We start from the raw sequence: 27,831 nt of genomic DNA, 5'->3' as shown, positions 1-27,831 counted from the left end.
CAAGTCCTCAAAACAAATCAAAGTAGAATATGATTCTATGATCTTCTCGATTTTGCTTTAGTTTTTTTTCGTTAAATACTTAATGCTATCTCTCAACCATGGATAATTATTTTTACCTTAAAACTTATGCCAGGTTTTATATTAATGTTGATATCCTCATAATAAATTTAAGTTAATTTTTTTGGAGCTGATTTCAGGCAGGATATTCATTTTGATGATAGATAATCCAATCTCATTCCTATTTCACTTGTCAGAATATGAAGTGCCAGAGACATGTTACTGCACTTTCCCCTTCTTGAACATTCAAGCTCTCATAGACTCATATTTTCCATGAGTAAAGTTAGAAAAATTTAGGCTATAGCCAGTCCAAAAATATGCCTCAGTTCTGAAAGAGAAAACTCATGTCATACAATGGTAAATATAATACTGGATTAATTTAATTCATTTAAATCCATGGATTCTGGACGCCTCCCAAAATAAGCCCCTTAGTAATTTGTCTTCTCTGAGTTATTCTACATAAAACTTACTCTCTAGATGGATATTTATGTATAGTACATATTTCAGTTTCCCTCGTTATTTTTCTTAGGTTTGTAGCTAAATGTTCCAAATAATAAATTCATTATTAGGAAAACAATAAAATCTTTACACATTGACTTTCTCCCTACTAGTTTAGTATCTCATAAATAATTACATTGGTTTAATACCTACCTACCAATTCTCTTAATTTTCTAAGATTCCTGCCACTTGTGTGTACTTGTGTATTTTCAAATGGGTTGTTGTCCATGGATGAGTCAATAACTATTGTCATGAAGACATTTTTATTTCCTAATTGTCTGAGATACTGCAATGTTTTCCCATCAAGGATACATTTAAATCATAGAGATCTCTATCACTGCCATTTCAGTTTTCCTTTTTTTTTTTTTTTTTTTTTTTTGAGACAGAGTCTCGCTTTGTTGCCCAGGCTGGAGTGCAATGGTGTGATCTCGGCTCACTGCAACCTCTGCCTCCTGGGTGCAAGTGATTCTCCTGCCTCAACCTCCTGAGTTACTGGGATTACAAGCACGCACCAACACACCCGGCTAATTTCTGTATTTTCAGTAGAGATGGGATTTCACTATTTTGGCCAGGCTCAAACTGCTGACCTCAGGTGATCCGCCCATCTCAGCCTCCCAAAGCGCTGGGATTACAGGTGTGAACCACTGCACCCAGCTCCAATTTTTATTTTTTCTGATTTACTAATAGGCAAATCAAGATTTGTTTTCCTGAGCCCATATTATCGTTTTCCTACTCTTTTTTTTTTTCTTTTTGAGACAGAGTCTTGCTCTGTTGCTCAGGCTAGAGTACAGTGGCACGATCTTGGCTCACTGCAAGCTCTGCCTCTCAGGTTCACGCTATTCTCCTGCCTCAGCCTCCCGAGTAGCTGGGACCACAGGCGCCTGCCACCACGCCTGGCTAATTTTTTGTATTTTTAGTAGAGGGGGTTTCACTGTGATAGCCAGGATGGTCTTGATCTCCTGACCTTGTGATCCGCCCGCCTCGGCCTCCCAAAGTGCTGGGATTACAGGTGTGAGCCACCTCACCCGGCCCCCTTTTCTACTCTTAACTAAGGTTTTGTAAAAGTCTTTATTTCCCTTAAAGAATTCCTTTTATTTTGGAGGATGACTCACTATAAATTGTATTATTACCTAAGTGTCTAAACCCTGGGGAAAAAGTTTAGAATCAGACTTAGCTTCCAGGAGCAAATCTATTTTCCCTGGAGAAGACATCGACTGAAACAAAATCCTTGGGCCGCACAAAAAAGTGACAGCCCATTGAGGTAACACGTAAGCCTTCCGGTGTGTACATAGTTTCATCCCAGACCTGATTCTTGAGGTTTGATCAGCACACTGGAGAGAGCCCTGAAGACTAAGGTCCCAGTGCCCACTCCTCCCATTAGAATGTCAGTCAGATCCACCACTTCGGTCACTTTATTCTTGTGGGTGTAAATTTGCTCCTCTAAAAATAAGGAAATGGAACTAAATTATCTTTCAGTTTTAGCTAAACTCTCTCAATCCCTCTTAGGGTGGATACAGCACAGTATAACCAAAGCAAGTACCAGGAAACATTATGCTTACAGGCAACTGAATTGTTTTTATCCCGGTGACTCGATAAACTTTACAATGGATGGTGTTTCCGTTTTTGCTCTTACCATCTGGATGCTGAGTTCTAAATATTCCACCTTTCCCTACAGCAAGCAGTTTGTACAGCAATATTCACCTTGACTTTAACTAGTTCTACTCTTTGCTTCTGTTTGCCAGGGTCCTTATGGGTCTGTAGCCTCTAACGTCTGTATCTCTGGAAGGCATTTTGGAATGAGGCAGGATAGAATCATTACATAAATAAATAAAACAATGAACAGAGGAAAGACTTTGGAGTCAGATGTATTGGGTTCATTCCATCACCGACTAGCTCATGACCATAGACAATTAGCCTTTCTGAGTCTCGGTTTTTTCATTAGTAACATGGGGAATTCCTTTCTTTCAAGATTGCCCTAGGAATTAGGTGAGATAATGGCAAAATCGAATTCCCTTGTTTCTTGCCCTTCCTAATTTAGCCCTGAAACAAGTTAGCGAACCCTAGTTGACTGCTCTAAGTCCTGGCAGGGCCCTGTGTCACCCTCAATCTCGATTTCTTATGACAAATGTCATCCACATCACTCTGGATATGTGACAGTCCCAATCCTTCCAGTTCCAAGTTTGCTACTAGGGATTACATTACAGGGAACCTGGGAGGTGAAAGGCACTGATTTCACACAACACTTCCCATAAACAAAACACAATTTGATGGTTAAAATCAGGAACCAGGTATTAGGGAACTGCCTCTGATTCTGTTTCTGAGCTGGTCACACAATGTTTGAAAGCTCCACCTCAGTTATAAAACAGAGCCAAGTACATCTGCCATCTATGAACTCTACAGGGATGCTTGATGGATTTGCAAATTGCTTTAGAGTCCTCAGACGAAAGGTGCTATAAATTTAAATCACTAATGTGAGAAAACACACTCAGATAAGGCACTCTCTGTAACCTCTCTGTAACCTAGTTTCTTTCCTCAGCATAAGAAAACACCCTTGAGATGCACAGGAGGAGCTGCTTCTTTGAGTCGAGATGTTGAGCTGTCTGCCAGTGACAGAGCTATCACATGCACGATCAATATTTTCATCCATAAATAACAAGTATTAAGTGCCCACAGGGCGCTCTGCAAAGAAGCAAATGGCCATATATTTCCTGAGTCTGGTGGGAAAAAATGAATTTCACTTGTAAAAGAGATGCAGGAGAATATTTATCTGAACTCTTTTACTTTTAAATCTTCAAAATAGAGAAACTGTAGCCCTGAAAGCCATTTGGACAAGCTTTAATAATAACATGCCTGATTCTTATGAATTACCTAGGTGGTTCTGGAAAAATAAAAACAAGCAACAACCCATGTCTGCACTGTAGCCCTTCTATGAACAACGTTCTGTGTCCTTTTATGAAGAAATGCTACAAAAGCCCCAGGACATCATCTACATGCTGGGAGTATAGGGCCTTGGGGGTAACATTACCAGAAGGAACTTTGCTTTTGTCTCAGAAAGACTGGCATGATGTTCACTACTCCTCTTGAAAGAAGTCCCCAATTTTCAAAAAACCAATAAAAAAAAAACCCTCTTCTTGCCGGGTGTAGGTTAAACAATAATAGGAGATGTAGCAATTAGAATACCTTCCTTTCCTGGAAGGTAGAAGTGAACATTTGAGACCTAAAAATGACCACAAGCTAAAGAAACTTTCCAAATCCTATTAAGTATGAATGAACAAATACATGAATCAATAAGGTACACATGATTGGTTTACCCATCAGTTATTTGTTAATTAATAAATAATAAATCATTTTGATCATTTACTGTGTCCCAGACCCTAGGGTAGATGTCAAGCAGTTTAAAAACACTTGATCCTTTTTTTAGGTATTTGTTGGAGCTTCATGCATTTCATCACACAACATTTCTTCCTGAGTCTAAGACATATTACGAGAGGTTCATGGGCTAGAAACATCATCTCTTACCTGTTCTGTAGCCAGTGTTGTTAAGATACACAGCAAAAGTCCGAGGCTCATGCATGGCCTGCCACGAGGGTGAAGAGCAGTTCTCGTTGTTGGTGTAGACATTGTGATTGTGCACATACTTCCCGGTGAGCATGGAGGACCGTGACGGGCAGCACATGGGTGTTGTCACAAAGGCATTGATGAAGGTGGCCCCACCATGTTCCATAATCTTTCTCGTTTTGTTCATGACTTGCAGGGACCCTGAAAGGCACAGTGCCAGTATTGTTTAGCAAAGTGCAGCACATGAATGCTCATTTCTATCGTGCCCTTCAGTGCCTCTGTTTCCCTGACTTACTCATTTCCTTTCTTAGCTTGAAGGAGTCTATAATTTGATCAGCTCTCATTTCTACAACAAAATCAAGCATTTGAGATCCTACCATCTCAAGTATTTTGCAGAGTAGTAAACATACTTCTCCCCTTTGTAATCACAAAGAAAAAAAATGCAGGCTAATCTGATAATTAAAGCTAGAATTTTAGCTATGGAGCAGATTCAAAGGCCAGCAGCCCATTGAAGATTATCAGAGAACAACAGCCTGATACACAGAGCATCAAAACCCCCAGCCCAGCACCAATGCAATCTACTAGTGACATTGCTACTAGATTACTAGGGTAGATTATTACTAGAGCATTTTAATCATATGAAAGAAAAGAGAAAAAAATTTTCTTCACTATTAAGTTCCATCAAAATGCCTGTGTTTAATAATAACTAAAAAAGATCTTCAATGCAAGTTGGTATCCTCTAGCAAGCTCACCAAATGTTTGCCAGTTTTTTCTATTAGGATGGCAATATCAATTTATATTTTGATCTATTTATGCACAATTTTTAAGGTTAGGTTGTTTGCTTGTGAAAGAGCTATAATTTGATTGCACTAAAAAATATTTGCATGATTATAAAATATTTCATTTTAACTTTAAGGATGAAATGGTAACATAAGATTGCTGAGGAAGGAAAAAAAAAAAAACTATTTCGATTACTCTATCCAGCCAAACACTGCAGCTGAAACACATCCAAACACTGCAGAAAAGCACAGGCCAGAATTCAATAGTCTTTTCAGGACTCATCAAGAAGTGCACTACAGAGTACTACAGCCAAGCCCATTGCATTTGAATCTTGGAGCCTCAGATTTCCAACAGGTCCCACTTCTTCCAAAGAAAGGAAGAAAGTCTATGTTTTCCAGCAAGGAAGGAAATCGTAATGCAAACCAGGCAAGCATTCAGGGCAGAAGAGAAGCATGCAATAGTCCAAAAAGCCACAGTTAGTCCCGTGTCTTCATATACTAGCTTTTACCATTCACATGACGCATATGAGAACAGGAGGAAGGTTTCTAATTGGGTCTCATTAGAGCTCCCTAAAATATGCCTCAGCTAGGAGCAATCCCAACTGTTCTTTCTCTTCTGGTTGTCTTCAGGGGATCAAGTAACCTTTTGTAGTCAGTGAATAACATGTCGTGAGTGCCTACTTCATGCAAAACATTCTATCAACCTCAGCATTCTGGGCTGATCTCCCAAGTATAGCATAAACAAAAGAAATGGGAAATTTTCCGCTTCTGGTCTTCAGTAATAAACTCTCTAGACAAGAACCTACATAGAAAAATCACTTGGGGATATTTGCAAAACAATGCACACGTAACAATGTGAATACAGCAGTAGCAGGGCATATAAAAATAGAGGGAACTTGGATTGAAGGCTTAGTAGGAGTTCTGAAATGAGAGATGAGGACAGATGGAAAAAAAGGAGGTAGCAAATGTCGGATGGGTGAAGTATATCATTGGGGGATTGTGGCGAGTGACAAGTGTGATGCTCTAGAGGTGGGAAGAAACAAGTAGAGTGATGAGAACAACACATTGATTTCCTGGCATGAAGAGGAATATGGAGAATTCTCTTCATGAAATGTGGAAAGCAGATTTAGCAAATAGCTTGAAGGCTGGGCAGAGATACTGGATGTGATAGAATAGAAAAAATGAAGGTAGAGTTATGTTCTGTGTCAAAGTCATGAATGGCATATTAAGAAAAAAGTCTTTGAAAGATGTTGCTGCTGCAGTGGATTGCAGATTGCAGTGGATTGCAATTGCCTCAAGAGGCGTTGCTGTTGCAGTGGTGGTGTATGGATTGAGGAGGGCACAGCACTGGTGGTCCGCGAATGGTACAGATGAGGTCGCTGAAGCCGTGTAGCCCTGAGGAGAGAAGAACTCGGTCAACTATGCCTTTGACACAGAGCGACCCTAAGAAGCTGACTCAAGTGATGTGGTAATGCATGAGAAGGCTGGGAGTTGGCTAACACCTTGAAGTTTTTACCACGAGAAGAAAACTGGAATCCAATAGTTTCACTGATGGTGAAGAAGTAACTAAAAAGGAATATGCCTTATAGGAGATTTAAAAACCCCATTTTAGAAAAGTTGCATTTTATATTTGTGTTGGTTGATCACACAGGGGGAATATCCTGGAGATGAGCGGACGAACGGAAACATTGAAGTGGAAAGAGAGTGAAAGGTGACACTGAAGATGTCTGTCATGTCTCATTGCTCCCCTTTAGAGTTCTGCAGTAGTTAGTTACTGAGTATCTTGAATTTTGGGAAACCAGCAGACACTGTTGATGGCTTTTCATTGTCCAGTAGTCTGTTTCAAAGAACAAGCTCCCAGTTTCCTTTATGAGCCTTAGCTGAATTCAAATAAAAGAAAAATGCAGCTGAGGCCATCATCCAAGGTTCTCAATGGCAGCACTGCAATCTCTAGTTTACAGACTCATTTAGACTACAAATATGGGACAGAGATAGAAATCTGATTTAAAGTGAAAATAATATGAAAACAGGGGCTACGAGTTATTCCAATTCATCACTGTGGGAAGTGCCCCAGCCAGGATTCTCCTCTCATTCTCACTATCACCCTTTTCTTAACTAACTGAGCTGATTGTGCAGGGGTCCCAACAATCCCTCCAAATGCCCTGGTTCCCACCAGTCCACAGTCAAAGGGAACCAAGACAACACTGGATCCCCATAGGCACTGTTAACAGTACAGCTCCATCCACTGGGGTCCTTGAAAGTGGGAATCTTGGGCCAGGCTCGGTGGCTCATGCCTGTAATCCCAGCACTTTGGGAGGCCAAGTTGGGTGAATCACCTGAGGCGAGGAATTCAAGACCAGCCTGGCCAACATGGTGAAACCCTGTCTCTACTAAAAATATAAAAATTAGCCGGGCATGGTGATGGGCACCTATAGACCCAGCTACTTGAGAGGCTGAGGCAGGAGAATTGCTTGAACCGGGGAGGTGGAGGTTGCAGTAAGCCAAGATCATGCATTCCAGCCTGGGAGACAGAGCGAGACTCTGTCTCATAAAAGCAAAACAAAAAGTGGGAATCTAGTTTGAAGGTTCTCAGTAAAGAGATTCTGAGACAATGCTTGTCCAACTCTAAAAAATCACCTGAAGGGCATAGTAAGCCCCAGAATCCTGTACCCACCCCAAGATCCTGGTTTAGTAAGTCCAGGCTGGGGCCTGAGAATTTGTTTCTAACTAACCCTGGGTGAAGTTGAAGCTGCCTCTCAGTGAATCTCACCTGGAGAAGTATTCTAGGTTGGACACAGAATCAGGGAAGCCTAGAGCTGGAAGAGACTGTAGTGGGTACCTCATTTTGAGTGATCTAGGTGGCTTAGATTACTGCCAAGATTGTAAGATATATTGTAGACAGGAAAAAGAAACATTGATTTTCTACTTACTCTCAGTGAGGTTCTCTTCTAAGTGCTTCACACAAGCAATTCATTTGATTCAGACAATAATCCTTTGTGGTGGGTGCTAGTAGCTATTATTCCTATATCACAGATAATGAAACAGAGGTGCAGAAGGCTAAATCATGCTGTGCCTAGGGCCACACAGACCCTCAGTGGCAGAACCCAGAAGTAAATGCAGGCAGTCTGCCCAGAGACCATGCTCTTGAGCTCAATCTAGGCTGAGTGTTGGCTATGACGTTGACATTTTCAAGATGAGAAACAGAATTGATGTCTGCTTGCAGTCGCAATAGGTCTCTCTTTCTGCAGTCTCATCTTTCGATTCTTCTCGCCTTTTAGAGGACATACTGACTGACATTAATACCTGTCTCCTCGCCTCCCCTCAGGGCTGAAATGGTCTCAGTGGCTCAGGCACAGATGAGGCATGAGTGGGCTGTGCATCTGTCTGTCTTTAGGTGCTGACTGCCACTTTGGCGTTAATTGTTGCCTCTGATCTCTGTGGATTCTCTGGGTAGAGACAGATGACGGTGTGCAGGAATCTGAATCTCTTCACTCCACCGTGTCAGTGTGTATCAGTAAGGAAAGCATCGAGCACCTTTTTATGGCTGTGCAATGACTAATGTCAGCCAATAAAACTGCCTTACTCTGTATATATTCCCACTGTGACTGTGCCATTGATTTTTTATTGGCAAACCTTACCAAAAATGATTCTGTAATAAAACTCATAGTTATTTATTCACAGCTGTTGAGAGCAGTGGACAGGACAATGTCTATCTGATAGGTGGAAGGGCTCAGTTTTGTTTTAAGCTGAAGTTCTTCACTTCTGTAGGTTTCAGGCCTTTGGTGCCTGAAATGCAAACGGTACTGATTCTCAGTTATTAGAACAATTATTTCATAGGAGTGATATGAATTGTGAAGCTGAACACTCATAACCAGATTCACAAGGCAGTGGTGAGGAGGATAAAAATGAGAAGGGAAAGAGCCCTAGACTTGACCATGTGGAAAACATTTGGATTTTGCCGCAGATTAGCTTGAGCAAGTCATTTGTCCTCTTTTGGTTTGCGTTTCTCATCTGTAAGATGGAGCTTCTAATAGCACTCCCCACTCCGACTAGTTTACAAGGTTGTTGCTGAGCAAGCGGCATGATGCCATCAAAGCACTTCCTGCAAGGAGTGTGCCGACGTGGCTGTGGTTGCCCTATGTGCTCACCCCAACCCCATCACATTAAATTTTCTCCTGCCTCTTCCATCTTCTTTTCTGTAATCTACATCTGACGTCCAAAAGCTGGAGGACAGAACAGAAGTCAACTACCTTTTCTATGCTGTAAGACCTAAAATGTTGATACTGCTTTTCAAATACAAATATCAATTCTTCCCCTTTATACACACACTGACTCCTCATCCCAAGCAAAAAGCCCAACTTCATTGTTATTTTAAGTTGTCCCGTGAGGTGGGAGCCAGACGCACACGCTCTGAAGCAGCCTGACTATGACTGTGTAGCTGGTGTGCATGCACTGCTGACTGGGCTGGCTTGATGAGAGGGAAGGTCCAGGCCACAGCCGAGTCCCAGGACTGCCAAGACACACTGTCCCAGTGCCCCAGTTCCAGGTTGGGACTGAGAACATCTGCCTTTGCTCCTGCAGGATGGGGAGTGCTGTGACAGCCATCGGCTGTAGATCAGTATGCTGAAGAGGTCAGTGGTGGGTGGGAGTGGGAAAAGTGCCACCCTTCAGGAATCCATTAAGATCCACCATGTTTGCAATGTTGGCGCAGTTAAAAATCAAGGCTCCAGGAATAGTGCTTTTGATGGAGTATGTGATAGGTTGTGGCTAGACAGAACCATAGTGAGGAATTTCAATCGCTCTATATACTCCAACTGCTTGATTCCCAAAATCATTTCATGCAGAATGATTTCATATAAAAATCATTTGTATGAAAAAGGATGGGAGAAAATGCCCCCCTAATATGGATGACTTTGCTAAAATCACACAGAGATCCTGAATTACTTCATTGATATGTTTAAACTTTAAAGCAAAGTTTTACCTTTCCCGGTACATGTATCTTAGCATTTGAGTATGCAGTATTTTGTATTATTAAACATTAAAATTTTCATCAAACCTGTTTGTCATGTCCAGAGAAACTTGCAGAACCAGAAATTCAATAGTAAATATTGTCATTATCACTTACGGAAGTCCCAGACATGTGGGATTCATATACACTTGGCTTCCTAGAGAGATACTTCCATGTGGATTACAGTATTCACAGTTCAATGAGTGACAACAACAAGCAAACCCAGCTCTTACTGATTGTGGAGCGGTGTTTGTTGATATCAATCTTTTATGATGAAGTAAGGCTAATGCTTTAAATATTTAAGTCCTTTGTATTAGATACTTCCCTGCCATTTTCGCATGCCGACAGTTATTTTCATAGTAAGGCATGAAACATGAAACAGTGATATTTCCTGTATGAAAATGTCTGTATGATCTGTTGAATATTCTAATTCTAAAAGCATAAGCATCTAAAAAAATAGCAAAATTAAATGGTATTTTTTTTTTCTACCCAAACTGTGGAATTGGCAAGGAAAAAAAAAAGATGTTTTTTAGCTAAAACCAAAGGGGGAAAAGCCAGTTGGGAGAACAAGGGAAGAAAGAGAAGATAATAAATTAGTCTGGAATGTTTGCAGGTCACTAAGACTCATTATTTCCTCCTGGCCCCTCCAAAAGAGGACAAGGCCATGAAAAGCTACTTACAGGAATGGAAGAAGTTAACATGCCTACAGGGCTACACAGATAAGGTAGGGAAGCGAAGGCAGCCAGGTATAAGAAAAGTCAGAGGGCTTTTGTGTCTTTTCATTGTTTTACCTTTGATAGAGACATGGTTTATAGAGCTTTTCCTGACTATAAGAAAAACAGCAGTATGGTCAATGATAAATGGCACCTGTACCTTGGTGTAAGTATTGAGGGACAGCACAGTTGTGGGGGATCCCAGTGTCCGAGAGCAGCTGCAGCTCCATTTCAAACATCTAAGTGATGACTGCTTCATGGGAATCCAAGCCTTCATTCTTTTGAATTTTCAAGAAATGTCAGAATCTGATTTTTTAATATGTTATATATATTTTAGAATATGATTTTTAAATATTGGCTTAATTCTGAAAAGTATGCTCATCAAACAACACACATCTGTGGGCTAGCTCTGGTCTGAATACCATGTGTTCTGGCTTCTTCTTTAAAGAAACAAAGTATCTCCATGAACTCATAGCTTCCCTCTACATATGATCTAAGAGAAACATCAGGTGAGTGTTATGAGATGTTCCTGTCAGGCCAATTTCCTAGGAATGTAAGAAATGCCATATTGAGTCAGATCAATGGTATAATCTGCTCAATATTTTGTTTCTCAGAGTGGCACCAAGGGCATTTTGGGAAAAATTTAGAGCCCAATCTCTTTGACGCTAGTCTCAGAAAGTTAGAGGAGTCCCTCAAACACTCTTTATTTTCTCCCTTCTGATTTATAACATATTTCAAGTGTAGGGTATAACAGAATACATATACATCTCCTAGCTTTAACAAACCTTAAGATGATTATATTCCTTCAGATGTATATTTTTTCAATTTTGAAATAGAATGTGAATGTGCTGATGCTCTCGGTCATCACTTTTTCCCCAGTGGTAGCCATTATCCTGAACTTCATGTTGATCACTTCCATGCGTGTTTACTGAGCTTAAAAATTGTAAATCTTCCACTCATTATTCTAGCTTAAAACCCTGAAGTACTTACGGGTATAGGCACAACCTGAACAACTTCTTAAGTTGTGGGAAAAGCAAATTCAGAAGTAAGGGGACGATGGTTAAGTAATTTCATCTTTCCACAGGCTGTTTCCTCCTGGGATGATGATCTTTGTCCTACCCACCCAACTCAAGTGAGATGGCAGTATTCATTCACAATAATGTGAACACAATGTTCTTTGGAAAAAGATAAAGTGTTATCCACATGCAAGGTTCTAGCACTTTTATTAATGAATTCCTTATGCATCTTACTCCCTTTACAGAGTAATAGTTTATTTGTCCTGAAAGCGAAGGGAAGGGCTCCTGCTCATGATGAACTAATGCTTTCCTCCCTGGCTTGATTTTATAAACTTTGATTATAGCCCTTCTCAGCCTTCATCTTTCTAGACAAACAGATAAGATTGTTTTATGCTTTCCCAATGAGAAAAGTATTCTATTAGAATTTTCATAATTGTTCTTCTAAGTCTTTTCTAAGTCTGTTATTTTCTTTTTGGAGGCACAGTAGCCAAAATTGCCTACAGCATTACAGGTGCAAAAAGGTTTGCATTAGGTGAAGATTTATTAAAGCACTTGGCAAAGACAATTGCACTGGAGTAAAAAACAAAACAAAACCTAACCATATCAAAGTGACAATGAGATACTTCATACCCATCAGGATGGCTTCTATTAAAAACAAAACCGGAAAATAACAAGTGTGGGCATGGATGTGGAAAAATTATGACACTTGTGCTCAGTTGGAGGGAACAAAACACGGTGAGTTGCTTTGGAGAACAGTAAGGTGGTTCCTCAAAATAATAAAAATAAAAGTATCATATGATCCAGCAATTCCACTTCTGGGTGTAGCTCCAAAATAACTAAAAGGAAGGTCTTGAAGAGCTCTTTGTACACCCATGTTCACAGCAGCATTATCCCCAATAGGGAAAAGGAGGAAGCAACTCAAATTTCCAACAGTGGATGAATCGGTTAAAAAAAAAAAATGTGGTACATATATACAATGAAATGTTATTCAGCATTAAAAAGAAAGGACACTCTGACACATGTTACAACATGGATGAGCCTTGAGGACATGAAGGTAAGTAAAATAAGCCAGTCATAAAAAGATAAATGCTGTACGATTTCACCCACATGAGGTACACAGAGTAGTCAAATTCACAGAGACAGAAAGTAGAATGATAGCTGCCAGGATTGACGGAGAGAAAGGGGAGTTGCTGTTTGATGGGCATAGAGTTTTACTTTTGTAAGATGAAAAGAGTTCTGGAGATAGGTTGCACGCCAATATAAATGTGCTTAACAGTACTGAACTATACACTTAAAAACGGTTAAGATGGTAAAAAACAAGAACAAAACAACAAACACCCCAAATCTAGGGCAATAATGTTCTAGAAGGATTATAAGCATATTACAGAAAAATAAGGAAAAGTCTCCATCAAGCGGGCACCACCATGAAGAGCATGACTTTTCTGCCAGGAAAGGAGGTCTTCTCCGGACCTCCAACCCACAGTTCACTGCGCTTCCTAGTCATTTTGTTTTGCCAGTGGCCCATCTTTTGCTTCTTTCCCTCTCTCCCCAAACCTAGAATATTATTATGCATTTGCAGATTGCTTTCAGGAGGCACTGAATAACTATTTGTAGATGGCTGATTAACAGAAGGGATAGTGGTTAAATGCATAGCTGTGGAGACTCAGATCTAATACGGGTCTGGGTTTCACCATTTACTTGTTCATCACAAGCTACATGACTTCTCTAAGCCTTATTTTTCTCACACATAAATCAAAGAGAGAATAGTAACTACTTCCTAGAGTTGCGTGAGGGTTAAATAAGCTAGTTCTTTTTTTTTTTTTTTTTTGAGACGTAGTCTCGCTCTATCTCCCAGGCTGGAGTGCAATGATGTGATCTCAGCTCACTGCAACCTCTGCCTCACCGGGTCAAGTGATTCTCCTGCCCCAGCCTCCTGAGTAGCTGGGATTACAGGTGCCCACCACCACGCCTGGCTAATTTTTGTATTTTTAGTACAGACGGGGTTTCACCATGTTGGCCAGGCTGGTCTTGAACTCCTGACCTCAGGTGATTCACCCACCTCGGCCTCCCAAAGTGCTGGGATTATAGGCGTGAGCCACCATGCCCAGCCAATGAGCTAGTTCTTAGCATGTTATGTGGCTAGAAAATCAAGGAAGGAGTTAAAGGCAAATATGTAGGAAACATCTGAGTGGACTGGACTGAGCCTGGTCTACATACAACCCTTCACCATGATATTCGCATGCCTTCAACACAAGGCACTACTTGGTAACTGCTCAGAAAATATTTACTGGATGAATAAATGAACTATAGGACAAGGCTGAAAATTTGAATTCTGTTAAAAAATAAAGTTATGAGCAATTTCTTAATATATTTTAAAGACAGTGCTGTATATTGAAGAGGTAGATCGTGATGAATACTTAATATTTATTTCGGGGAATTTTAGCTTGTTTAGAGCCTTATGGGTCCATTTCAAGTTACTTTAGTGCCCACTATATTCCCAGACACTAGGAGTGCATGAGGAGTGCAGCATAAAACACACCCTTGCTCTCTGGTTGATCTTGGTCAAGTGGAAGGGACAGGCATGGAGGGGCATGGTGGAATGAGCACCATGCTGGAGTCATGTTCTCAGGGTGCAAAGGAAAGTTCCATCAATGCTGCGGGAGGGGAGGGTGGTTTTGGTTTGGGAACACCAAGCCCATGACATGAACTGGGTTATGAAGAACAGGTAGGGTTTCTCCAGGTGGAGAATGAGGAAAAGGCAGAGGGGACGAGATGCGGAAAGGCATGGATGGAGGCAATGGGGGTGAAGCCACCAGACACCTTTGGGGAGACGGCAATTGTGTTTATGAGGTACAGAGTGAAAGTGGGGGAAAGGGAAACAGCCTTGGGGACAGGTAGGGTCGCATGGCTCAGAACTCATTTGCCCACAGAGGAGAGGGGCTTAATCTCGTGGCAAAGGGAAACCGCAGAAGGGACTTAAGCAGAAAAGTGATCTGATCAGATGGATACTTGAAAGATAACTCTGGCAATGGAGGGAAGGGTGGGCAAGAGAGGCCAAGACTAGAGGAGGCAGGCAGTCCAGGTGACAAACTGGTGAGGGAAAAACTGGGAGAGATGAGAAGATCCAGAGATCTCAGCTGTAGCAAAAGGAATGAATGGGTGAGATGTTAAGGAAGGTGAGTTCAGGTGTGAGGTCAAGCAGAGGGCAAGGATATGTTTAACACTGCAATCCTCATGCAGAGACTATGCTATTAACATAATAGGTACTAAACTAACTTGAAATGGACCCACAAGGCTCTGAAAAAGCTAAAATTACTTGCTCTGTAAGTGAATGAAAACATTTAAACCATCGCTTACATACATACTAACATCATATGTGCTAAATACAGACTCATGTACGTGTGACACCTTTCATTTTGGCCTGTCGCCTGAAAATCAATACCCTTGTTTAAAAAAAAAAAAGGGTGGGTTGACTCTGCAAACCAACTTCAACAATAATGACCTCTCCTGGCTTTTTAGAGCATTTGCTTCCAGCTGAACCCAAGGAATTAACTTTACTGGGGTCCCACTCTTTGGTTTCAAATGGGAAACCAAAGTCACCTTCCATGGAGATCAAGTGCCAGCATGGAGAGTTTTATCCTCAAGAACCTGAGACGCAGGAGCTCTGTAATGAAGCCCAGCATGCTCTGCTAGAAGATTCGACTCGCAGTCAGGTTGAATGTGATGGCTAAGCACAGCTGGGTGATGCCTGAAAGCAAGGAATTTGAGTTCAGGAAAGGCACTGAGGAGTGGTAGTGACATCTTGTAGGGGCAAGCTTTCTATCTGCCTTGCACTAGCTGCACTAGAAGAATTGGCCCTCGGCTTATGAACAAGACCCTAGGACTGGACCATTGAAGACGGTGAGAAGATAAGAAACCCAATCAGATGATACAGAAGGTAAGTTAGAATCACTAGATTTTGGCAAGCTTTCTGGGTGCTCTACAATTAGCTTAGGCAAGCTAATTAAAAAAGCATCATATCTAAGATAGTAGTAAGTGAATTCTCTACCAAAAGACACATAGAACACTGCAACTTTCAATTACCTAAAGATTTCTATGACAAACTGTGAATAAGTAATCCATTCTAATAATAATAACCACTGAAAGTTCCTTTAGTATCAGTCTATATTCATATCCATTGCACAGAATTACAGTCACATCCTCATACTCTCTGAAACAACTTTGCCCAAGTATTTTTACAATTTCTTAACGGAGGGTTTTCAATCCTTTACTTCTACAATCTTCAGTGCTGACCCTCTTCCTCCATCGTCCTACTCCCCCAGGCCCCTTCCCCAACCATTTCAAAAGTATAACATCAGAAAAGTAATGCTGAAACACAAACCAAATGCCTTATGATCAATACAAGTTCATTGCATAAACTAGGATGTTGGTTAAGGTGCAATAATTAAGTGCAAAACCTCAAAATGTCTACTGATAATCCTGTGACTCGATAAAGCATCTGAACAAAAGAGACTAACAAGTGAAGAGTCCAGTGTCTCACCCAGCTCCACATCTTGATCATCGGTAAGCACAAGAATAATGTTGGGTCGAATGTTTTTTCGTTCTTGCTGTATCCGTCCTCTGAACCTCGGGGATCTGACAGTCGAACAGAGGCTTCCCAGCAATTCTGTGCCCAGGACAGCCAAAACCAGAGCACAGCAAGAATACTTCATTGTATTTGGTCCAATGTTGCAAAACTGACAAAATGTCTCCGTCTCCTGATTTCTGGAGTTCTGGGCAGTCAGAGAAAAACGGAGACGGTGAGACTAAAATGAAATCCAAACTCCAAGCACAGTTGCAGAAAAAGGGCTACAAATAAGTCAGTATTGGCACATAAGCTGGCAGAGACAGGGTTGTACATGAGTCAGAAATAGCAAACCCTCACAAGCGCTGGGTAGTTTTTTAAGCACTTGATTATTTTGCAAATTCACTTTTGTCCTTTATTCTCATTCCAACTTTTCCTATTTCAATTCATTGCCAAAATAGAATTTCCAACACAGAGCTCAAATGTAAAAGCTTTCTGACAAGAGCTAATACCTTGAATTAGGTATCCTGGTTGAATAATCAATTTCTATTCTCAGAAGTATTCAGAACATCTGCAGATAGGGTCCTGGAAGGAGGAGAAAAAAATACAAAGGAAATATCAGTCAACGATTTTAAAAACAGATTTTTGATCTGAAGTAGTCTCTTGCAACAGCATATTATATGTGTATATATTATATATATTTTCTCTTCTGTGCTCCAAAAGGGAGGAACAGAAGGAAACAACTTTCAGAACTGCTAACAAATGACTCAAATGCTATCTTCATTTCATAATCAGCTCCATAAAAGGGTGGTAAGGTATCGCCCTGCTCACACTCTGACAGCACTTTACACATCCCCAACAGAGCTGACGATCGATTAGGAAGAGCCAGCAGTGCCAGGGAAACAACAGAGCATTGGGAACGAGTGTTTGCATGTGGGAAGCAGATGGCGCAAGGGGCCTGTTGGGGAGCGCTGACTCACCTGCGTGTGATACTGAGTACCTAGCAAGCAGAACGAAACACACGCCACACCTGTCATTTGTCATCTGCATTATATCATTCACTACCCAGGAGAGTCTTTTCTGCTGACAAAGACTTCAGAGTAAGTGACTGGGACAATTTTTTCCAGCCTCTGAAAACCTCCTCACTGTCCCCCATCAATCAATCACCAGAAGGAAAAGGTGCTTCCTCCGTGCAAGGCTGGTTCCCCTGTCCTCAGCTTGTGCCGGCACCTAAGTGGACAGAACACCCTTTTGATTGTCAATCACCCGGCTTACTGCTGGCGAGACCGGTAAGACACAGATAGCACAGGGGTTTCACTTTGCTGCAGATCTTAAACCTGCGAAGCAAAACGATTGATTGGCCCTAAGGCTGGAGTTAGCGGCTACCCTTCCACATTAAAAAATAAATAAATAAAATCCAGAAGGGCGAGCTGCAAAATCTTTGCAAAGCTGCACAGAAGGAGGCTTTTGAAAGGGTTGGAAAAATGCCCCTCTCACTTTGGAACACTAACCTGCTGAAAGCTTTTCTCTTGGAAAGATAGCAAAGGGCTCATTAAAAAAATAAAATCTTTGTCTCATATGTCATGAGGGAGCATCTTTATGGGAATTTAGGCTGCCCTAAAATTAATTAGATAGTAGTCTGTTTCATCAGTCACTCAGTCCCCATACACCTGAGAATCTGTATTTTGATCTGCAACAATAAACTGGCATTGGATAAGTAGGCATAACTAATTAAGTGTAAGCATCGCATAGCAGGAGGAAAGGGCTCCATCTCTCAACTTCATGCCCTTAATTCTGGAGGGTGACAGGGGGTAGTGAAAGAAGAAAGACTGGATACCATATACATTATTTTGTTTTACACAAACACACACATATTTTAAACTTTATGAGCTGTTTTGTAAACAGTTCTAATGCTTTTCACTCTGCAGCCTGTAATTATACTGCAGGAGAGAGAAAGAGACAAGAAGAAATAGGTTTTTTAAACAAAACTCTAGTGTCTGCAGCCAGGCAGTCCTGACTACATTATCTGCAACACACAAGCCAGCTCCAATTGATAATGGAGCTCTGTAGAAGTCACTAACGTAAGATTTGGTGCTTTCTTCTTAATAACTCAGGGTGATTCCACAGTGATTGCTGTGCATGCCGAACACTGAAAGCCTGCAATTATTCTGCACTGACTGTTTGACTTCTGTGCATTTGTTTTAAATCGTGAGACACTTGATACAGGCACGAAGGGACAGGAAAATTAAAGGAATAAAATGACAAACAATGGCTTGTTCTCACAAAGCATGGGTCAGGCTAAATAGTTAAATACAGAAATTTCTTAAGAGGTTGGTTCTTTAAGCAGTAAAACTTTGCTCACCTCTCAAAGCCTGCAGAGGTGTGTGAAGGGAAAGTTTGTGAAGAGGGCCTTTGTGCACCCACTATAGTGTAAACCAACCTCTGCTGACAGTAGCAACCCGGGAGGAACAATTTCAGGCTCACTGCGTTAGACAAACAGTGGCATTTGAGTTTAAATAATCAGCAACACGAGAAACTGGAAGTTCTTGACAATTCAGATGCTGATAACCTTTGCTGGAACTCAATCAACACTGTTAGTTATTCTTTTGTTTATCTTATTTACTTTACTTCTTCCTTTAGGAAAAAGCAAATTAGCTTTAATGATACCTTTGTGTAAACTACATCAAAAATCATTTCCTAATATGGAAAAGAGAGAATGGTTTTTTCCTACGAAGCGAACTTCCCTTCTGGTGAATGAGAAGTGCAGAAAAGATCTACGTTATTTTCTGCCGCGGTTTATCTTATTTTTTTAACTAAAATTTTTTATTTTTATTGACAAATGATAATTATATATATTTATGGGGTTCAATTTGATGTTTTGATATATGTGTACTTTGTGGAATGATTATATCAAGCTAATTAACAGTCTATCTCCTCACATGCTTATCATTTTTTTTTTTTTTTTTGTAGTGAGAACATTGAAGAATCTACTCTGTTAGCATTTTTGAAACATACAATTAATTCATTGTTATTAACTGTGGTCACCTTGCTGGGCAACAGATCTTGAAAGTTTATGCCTCCTGTCTCACTAGAACTTTGGACCCTTTGGTCAACTTCCCCCACCACCACTACCATTCAATTCAGGGAATTCGTACCTACAAAGATATCCATTAAGTGGTCAAGAAAATTGAAATTTTCACCTAGTCTGGCCAGCAAGAGTCCTCTCTCTCTTTCATCTCATCTTCCTTCACGAAAACACACAAAACATGCCATTCTAGAAACACTGCACACAGACAATTCTTTATTCGAAAATGACCTTTCAAAGCCTGTCATCCTCTTACTGCCTGGTTTTCAGCTCCAGAAGGAAAAGAAGTAAAGAAGGGAAAAAATCCTGACAGACAAAATGCAGAGCTTGACAGAAAGAGACAAGGATGCAATGTTTGAATTGGATACTTTGTGGTGGACAACAAGAGTCCTTAGAGACTAGCAATTGGTCTTGAGAAAGAGTAGAAAATGAAAGAAATGTAGAAAGGTTTTTCTCACACATACAAAGTGAGTTTGAAGAACAGTGTTTTATTCTTCACCGATCAAGACCAGGATATAAGCTGCTTTTACTCCAAGTCATAAAATAACAACAGCAGTTGTAGTTATGGCCAATTGGTGTGGAAAGTTTACAGGACTTTGTTTAGGATGGTCAAACCAAATTATAAAAGTGGCATTAAATGTTTCAAGTCACATGTAAAAGGAAAAGAAAAACAAAAAAAGACTGGAAAGATGTCCAGCCAACTGGATAGAAAGTTTAGGTCACATATGTTTGTCCCGCAGTACCCCAGTCTAAACTCAAGCCCTGTTGCTCCCAAAGGTTTAAGGGGATCTCTGTCTTTCCCAATCCCCACTTTGGCTGGGCAGTTTGGTGCTAAGTCTCTAGAGGGGATGGTGGCCAATACATCAAAAGCACCCTGCTTTTGTCTACAGCAGCAAAGTATAGTTTGGGACTTTTGGGGACCCTGTGACCCTTTTGGGAGGTTCATGAGGTCAGAACTATTTTGATAAGAATGCTGACACATTATTTGCTTTCTTCACTGTGCTGACATTTCTACAGATGGTGTAAGAGCAATGGTACGTAGAACCATTTTCTGCTTTTGTCTTAGCATGAATGATAAAAGTTTCATATATAGTAAAAACAAACAAACAAACAAAAACAACAAAAAAACCCAGCTTCACTTAAGATGAGGCAGTAAAATCACTAATTTTATTAAACCTTAACCTTGAGTGCACATGTTTTCTTTTCACTGTTCTGTTTTCTGAGATAGGAGGTTCACTCAAAGTCCCTTGTTGGCTGGGGGAGTATGACGGCTGTCTTGAGGAAAGGCATGAGCGTGGCTGAGCTGCAAGCTAAAGTGACTTTAAACAAAAAAATGAAACACTACTTTTACTTAAAAGAATTTTTTGGACTTGGATATTTGGCAGACATTTTCCCAAATAATGAATGAAATAAACCTATCATTTCCAGGGAAACAATTGACAGTATTTGTTACCAATGGTAGAAATCTACCTTTCAAGCTAAAATTAGAATTTTGGAAAACTTGTATACTACACTTGGCAGACTTCCAGTAAGTAAAACTTTTTCTGATGACAATGATAGTGATGTTAACAAATGTTATTTTTTGATATTGTAAAATGAAATGAGTCAACATTTAGAATATTTGCATAGTTCAGTGAACCAAATTTCCCAAATGATCACAGTGCTATAAAATCTTACATGAGGAAAATATTCATTCAAAGTACAAGATGACCACTGGATTCTATTGTAACAGAATGAAAAGTTCATTGATATGGTTTCAGATTTCTTAACACAACTAACCTTTAATGAATTATCACTTGCCAAGTTTTGTTGTAGTATCAAAGAATATCCACAAGTATCTGAAAAAGCTAATAAAATGCTTCTACCTTTCCAACTACTTATTCATACGAGTCTGGATTTTATTACTATACTTCAGCCAGAACAATGTATTTCAACAGATTGAATGTAGAAGCAGAAATAAGAATTCGACTTTCTTCTTTTCCGATAAACATTAAAGAGATTTGCAAAAATGTAAAACGAGTTCATAATTTATTCACAATTTTTTTTTGTTTGGAAAATAGTTTTTTAAAATAAAATATATCATTTAGGTTAACATATAATAGATTTATTATTTTCAAAAGAATCAAATATTTTAAAATTTTTTTAGTTTTCACTTCCAAGTATTAATAATTATAATTCACATAAAAACTATTGGGGCAAGAGTCTCCAATAAATTTTAATTATATAAAGGGCCACTGAGCCCAACCAAAGGGTTTGAGAATTGCTGACTTATAGTGTACCTTGTTCTATAGTTAAGCCCAGACTCTCACATTTAAGGCTGTAGGTCTGGCCCTAGTCACAAGCTTCTCATTTACTTTTTTTCCTTAAAGCCTTGAAACTGTCCTCAGTTCTAAATGCCTGGTCTCAGATAAAAGTTGTTGATGAGTGATAAAATTCTGTGTTTTTTTATTCCCCAAGGATAACACAAAATTTTACAAATGAATGCCCACACAGCTAAAGTATACAAGGGACAGGGTCAGAACAACCCACTTGCCACAGACAAAAACCTCTCTAGGATGGAGCAAAAGAATTATTTCTAGTACAAAGCAATGGCACTTTATAGTTAGGCCAGAGAAAAAAGGGGCACCATAACCAGTTGAAACAGCAGGGGCAGGGGAGATTAAGCAGTTATGTGAAGCTGAATTTAGCCAGAACACACTTAGATTATTGTCAGAGGCAAGCAAAGTAGAATTACGCCAGCAAGAAGCTGGTACCCACATCTCATCCTCCCATCCCACATTACTGTCTACATACATTTCTTAGGACCAGTTAACATAGCCCTTTCCCACTAATTTTGGCTTTTGAGTCTTCCAGAGATTACTTCTTTTCTTTAGAGTAAGCCTTCAGGATGTGCTATCTTCTTTATAATATATGTGAATCCACGAAGAAGCTACTTTCTTCTTAGCTGGCAAAGTTCACAGACTGTTAATCTCCAGAAAGCCCGTGTTCTGGTCTAATTTATTACAACTCCAAGCAAAGAAGATAGACAATCATCCCCTCCTGGTGTAGTAGCACTTATATTCTCCTCGAATAATAAATCCTCTTCCAACAAACAATGACGGCTGAAAAGTGTATGCCTGTGACCTGGAGCACCTGTGGGGAAATATTTGGCTAAATGATGAGATCTTCCTTTCTCCTCTCCTCCTCCCACCCAACACTGTGAATCTTGAAATTGGAAGGAATCTTCAAAAGTCATCTATTCACACAGTGGTGAGTGTTGTTTATCCCTGGGGTATGGGGAGGGAGAGGGACAGGTTTTATTTTTTGGCTGAATTCATGTATATATTGAATTTTTTCAATAATCGGTTGCATTACAAAACATAGAAATAAATAAACTTAAGTTTTCTAGGTTTTTCTCTCTGTCTTCTCAGGGAGGAAGAAAATAGATGGAGTAGAAGATTGAGAAGGATTAAGTGAGAGTTGAAGAGTGAGAAGGATGAAGCGAGAAATGTACCTTTGAGACTCTGCCTCATAAAAGGAGGAACTAAAACCATATAAAATCAAGCTTCTGAAGGGCACTTTAGAGAATGCATAAAGTCTAAATTAAAATTTGTCCAGCTTCTTTCGGATGAAATAAACAAGACAAAGGAAAACAAACTGATCTAGATATTATGAAAACCACCAGAAGAACACGATATTCCTGAAGCATATGTTACAAAGTGTCTAAAGGGACTAATAATGGTCATTGGTGACCAATTGTGGTCCAAATGATCAATGGTTTCAACAGTGGCAGTGAGATCCAAGAGAATGAGAACAAAGAGACAACTGGAATTCCAAAAGAAGAGGCAATGGAAACTTCAGTTAAAGTGGATTTGTATGAAATACTATGCAGCCATAAAAAGGAATGAGATCATGTCCTTTGCAGGGACATGGATGAACTTGGAAGCCATTATCCTCAGCAAACTAACACAGGAACAGAAAACCAAACAGCACATGTTCTCACTTATAGGTGGGAGGTGAATGATGAGAACACATGGACACATGTGGGGGAACAGCACACGCTGGGGCCTGTTGGGGGGTCTTTAGGGTTGGAGGAGGGAGAGCATCAGGAAGAATAGCTAATGGATGCTGCGCTTAACACCTAGATAAAGGGATAACATGTGCAGCAAGCCCCCATGACACGCATTTACCTATGTAACAAACCTGCACATCCTGTATGTGTACCCCTGGACTTAAAATAAAAGTTGATGAAAAAAAATAAAGTGAGTTTGGTGGAAGGACAACAATATTGTTAAAAAGAACTAGAATGTGATCTTGGGCATCTTAGCTATGTCTTAAAATATATGATTTATTACATTAAACTTCATTAATTTGGCCTTCGGTTTTATACATTTATAGCTTATTTGTACTGAAGTACCTTGAGATACTGCATTAGTCAACAGAAGTAGTTTGTTGCCATAACAAAGAAATTCCAAATATGATAAAAGCATATTTGTCACTTGTACTGCAAGTCACACACAGGATGGCAGAGAGCCCTGCTCTGCCCAGCCATGCATGGATGCACACTGACGGGGGCAGTGTTGTCCTGTTGCTGCAATAAGTAGACGAAGAAGCAAGGGAAAAATAAGCTCAAGAATTTTGCAGGAGCTTTTCAGGGCTTCAACCTGGAAGTGACCTAGTTCACTTCTAACATTTCATTGGATGTGATTAGTCATGTGGCCCCATTCAACTGCAAGGGCATTAGAAAATTTAGCAGACCAAAGTGTTTGCTGAGCACTAATGCCTATGCCACAAACTTTATGTCTCATTAGTACCCCATGTCTTTCTCTTTCTCCACACACAGACACACCACACACACACACACGTGTGTATGCCCACACACATACTTAAGATATGTGTATAAATACACGTACCCACACACAGACACATATCTCAAGTAACGAAGAAACAATCTTTCTCACAGTATAAAGTTCAATCATTCTTAGGTACTAAAAATATACTTTCGACAGATTCGGGGATTTTTTATACATGTTTCATTTTAGTCTGTTTTCCTGATGCACATAATCTGGCACAATGCAAATTTTTTAAAGTTCCACAATTGTCGAGATACGTTTAAGCTGAAGTAAATATTTTTAAAAAGACAATTAGATGGTATATTTATGTTTCAAAAGCATTTCTGGAAACACTATCTCATACTATGAGAAATGGTTTCGAAACATAAATATACCATCTGAAAATCATTTCTTGAAATACTATCTCGCAGTCATATGTAGGAAGAGGAACACCTGACTTTACTACGTAAATGAAGCTGCAGTCAAGAGAACCCCACTGGCATACTTCCTTTTTGAGATGGAGTCTCACCTGTTGCCCAGGCTGGAGTGCAGTGGCATGATCTTGGCTCACTGCAACCTCCACCTCCCAGGTTCAAGTGCTTCTCTTGTCTCAACCTCCTGAGTGGCTGAGATTACAGGTATGCACCACCACACCTGGCTAATTTTTATATTTTTAACAGACATGGGGTTTCACCATGTTGGCAGGCTGGTCTCGAACTCCTGACCTCAAGTGATCTGCCTGTCCTGGCCTCCCAAAGTGCTGGGATTACAGGTGTGAGCCACCACGACCGTCCACTGGCCTACTTTCTATGCCATCAAGTTCACTGCTAATAGAATGCTCTCTAACTTCTTCTAGGAGTTAAACACAGCAGAATGGGGAAACAAGCAGAGAGGACCAGGAAAGAAAGCTCTGGGAAACAGTGTGAAGGAGGCAATAGCATTTCAAAAGACAATTCTGTTTCCTAGATCAAGGCAAATTATGCAGATTGGCTGTATTTTTTTCAAAATGTATTACTTGCAGGAGAACCTTAAAAAAAAATCAAACATTTAAGCCGGGCGCGGTGGCTCACGCCTATAATCCCAGCACTTTGGCAGGCTGAGGCGGGCAGATCACCTAAGGTCAGGAGTTCGAGACCAGCCTGACCAACATGGTGAAACCCCGTCTCTACTAAAAATACAAAAACTAGCTGTGTGTGGTGTCTGGCACCTGTAGTCCCAGTTGCACGGGAGGCTGAGGCAGGAGAATTGCTTGAACCTGGGAGGCAGAGTTTGCAGTGAGCTGAGATCATGCCACTGCACTCCAGCCTGGGCAACAGAGTGAGACTCCGTCTCAAAAAAAAAAAAAAAAAAAATTCAAACATCCTATTAAAACCAGTGTCTTTGCTTGGAGACATTTTCAAGGAAACTTTAAAATTCAGATTAGTTTATGTATTCATATTTTTAAAAATCGTCCTTCACAAGTTGTACTGGGAAATAGTGTTTTGAGATCGTTTGTCCTAATGGTTAAATACATAATTCCCAGTCTTTAAATAACAAAATCATCTTCACCATGTACCTAAATCCCTGAGCTATCTTCAGATATCGGGTCCCCTTCAGCTCTGGACTCTCTCTCAATGACTAAAAAGCACAGCTTTACAATTATCAAGTAAAAAGAGCAACTCTACTTAAATTTCTAGTGAAATTCAGGTGTGCAGTCTTGGAAATTATCACAGTAGAATAAACTCAGTAACTAGTATGCCCATCTAAGAAAATTAATTTACTGTATTAATCTTAGCAATAAAGCATATAATGAATAAAAATTACCTGTCGGTTATCACTGACACTAGTATAATCTATGATATTTTTATTCAATCAAATTCACCTTCCTATCTTCAAATCGCTATCTGGACATAGAGATATTTATCAATTTCTATTTTTTTCCTTTTTTTTTGAGACCGAGTCTTGTTCTGTTGCCTGGGCTGGAGTGCAGTGGTGTGATCCAGGCTCACTGCAACTTCCGCCTCCAGGTTCAAGCAATTCTCCTGTCTCAGCCTCCTGAGTAGCTGGGATTACAAGTGTGCACCACCACACCCAGCTAATTATTGTATTTTTAGTAGAGAGGGGGTTTCACTATGTTGGCCAGGCTGGTCTTGAACTCCTGACCTCTGGTGATCCACCCACCTTGGCCTCCCAAAGTGCTGGGATTACAGGTGTGAGCCACCGCGTCTGGCCAATTTCTTTTCTCTCTTTTTTTTTTTTTTTAGAAAGACTAACAACTCAAGAGATACAACAGGAGATTTCTAAAATCATAATTTTCCTAACATTTATAGATTCAAATAATGAATCGGTAGTGCCTTGAAACTTTATGACATCTGTCTTAGTTTACTTGCTGGACAGAAGTTGGGAAATACTTTAGCTAATAAAAACTTAGCATTTTATTCTAATGTTACAAAAGAGTAACCTTTATGAAGTTTTATGCATAAGAATTTATAGAATGAAAATGTTAAGAGCCACATTAGCATCCTAAGCTGTTACTTATCTTATATGTGAAATAAATCTTCCTGAAAAGGCTCAGATTATGATCTAGGTCCATGGACATATAAGGCAAATTTACACTTACTGTCACTGTGGAGTGTCTTTATAAATAGATGTTTATAGGTGGACCAGTCCTTAGAATTCTTCCATACAAACTCCCAGTGGTGTTCCACTTCCAGAATTTATTTTCTCACTCATTACTCTACTTTGTTTTAAACCTTCATTTCTCAGCACACACAAGAACAGCACTTGTCACACAAAGCAGCTGATATAATTAAACCAGATGATGGGCCCCACACGTAAAGCCAGCCATTCATGAAAGCTGGTCACCAGAGGCCATTTCAAACAATGCATATTTTAAAGTCATCTAAAGTAATCCCTTCTCTCTGCTGATTTGGTTTCCATGAAGTCTTAAGCACATGTGTGCTGCAAAAAGGAGGTTTATTAAAACCTGATGTGATATTACAGATTATAGTGCAGCAGGGTTGGGTTGATTTTAATATCTGTCTTCAAAAAGAAAAGCAATCTTTAATAATATTTGCAAGCTTACTAAAACATCATGCATGGAAAGGAAGCTAGATGATGTTTATTAATTAAGGAAAAACAAAAATAAAGACTGCACTCATGTTCTCTTGATTAGGGTATGTATAAAATTTGCATAAAAATTGGGGGGAAATGAAAACAGTTTTTACTGATGAGTGGATTAGCCAAACATAGCAACTATTTTCCAACTATAGTGAGGAGCTTGGTTTATTTGGAAAATGCTTTATAAAGTTGTAAATCTGAAGTCTAACATTCCCTTGGCCCGCTCTGGTGAAATATTATGAAATGTGTCATAGAACAACATTTGACAATTTCAAAATATTAATAGCTGTCATCATTAATAGAAGTATACTAAGTCTGGCTGCCTGCAAAGTTTACCAGGGCTCCTAAAGTTTACCAAGACCTCCAGTCCTGGTGGACTTCTAGATGTTTTGTTAATTTGCTGGTTCCCTCTGATCTTTCTTTGTGTTTCATGACTGTGTTTAGTTTCAATCAGGGATGAAAATACAAAGGCTTGGATTTGACATGCCTCTGGTCCTCCATATCAGGATCTCTTGCATACAGCATATCCTTGAAATACACACGAAAGGAAACATGTAAATGATCATAAACTGTTTTTGCGAAATCAGCAAAAGTGGTGCTCTGGCACGCAGGCCATCTACTTTTTCTCCTTGGAACATGGCTT

The 27,831-nt window shown here is 39.9% G+C and overlaps 1 protein-coding gene across 9 annotated transcripts in view; it reads right to left on the bottom strand.

Moving 5' to 3' along the window:
• Positions 1–27,831, bottom strand: part of SULF1 (sulfatase 1) — a 192,121-nt gene that overhangs the window by 78,068 nt on the left and 86,222 nt on the right. For 8 of the 9 annotated variants that reach the window (XM_073018149.1, XM_008000817.3, XM_008000810.3 and 5 more), the window contains exons 3-5: positions 16,706–16,778; positions 16,170–16,401; positions 4,075–4,314 (exon numbers count right to left, since the gene is read on the bottom strand). In XM_073018149.1, coding sequence (XP_072874250.1) covers positions 4,075–4,314; positions 16,170–16,341 — 412 coding nt within the window. In that variant the 5' untranslated portion in view covers positions 16,342–16,401; positions 16,706–16,778. Of the gene's footprint in view, positions 1–4,074; positions 4,315–16,169; positions 16,402–16,705; positions 16,779–22,071; positions 22,411–27,831 lie in introns of all 9 variants that reach the window. The other variant, XM_008000811.3, reaches the window with a different exon arrangement.

Source organism: Chlorocebus sabaeus, chromosome 8, assembly GCF_047675955.1.
Source record: "Chlorocebus sabaeus isolate Y175 chromosome 8, mChlSab1.0.hap1, whole genome shotgun sequence".
In the NCBI taxonomy this organism is placed as follows: Eukaryota; Metazoa; Chordata; class Mammalia; order Primates; family Cercopithecidae; genus Chlorocebus; species Chlorocebus sabaeus.
The sequence above is the reverse complement of the archived record's forward strand: the minus strand, read 5'-3'. Positions and strand labels throughout refer to the sequence as shown.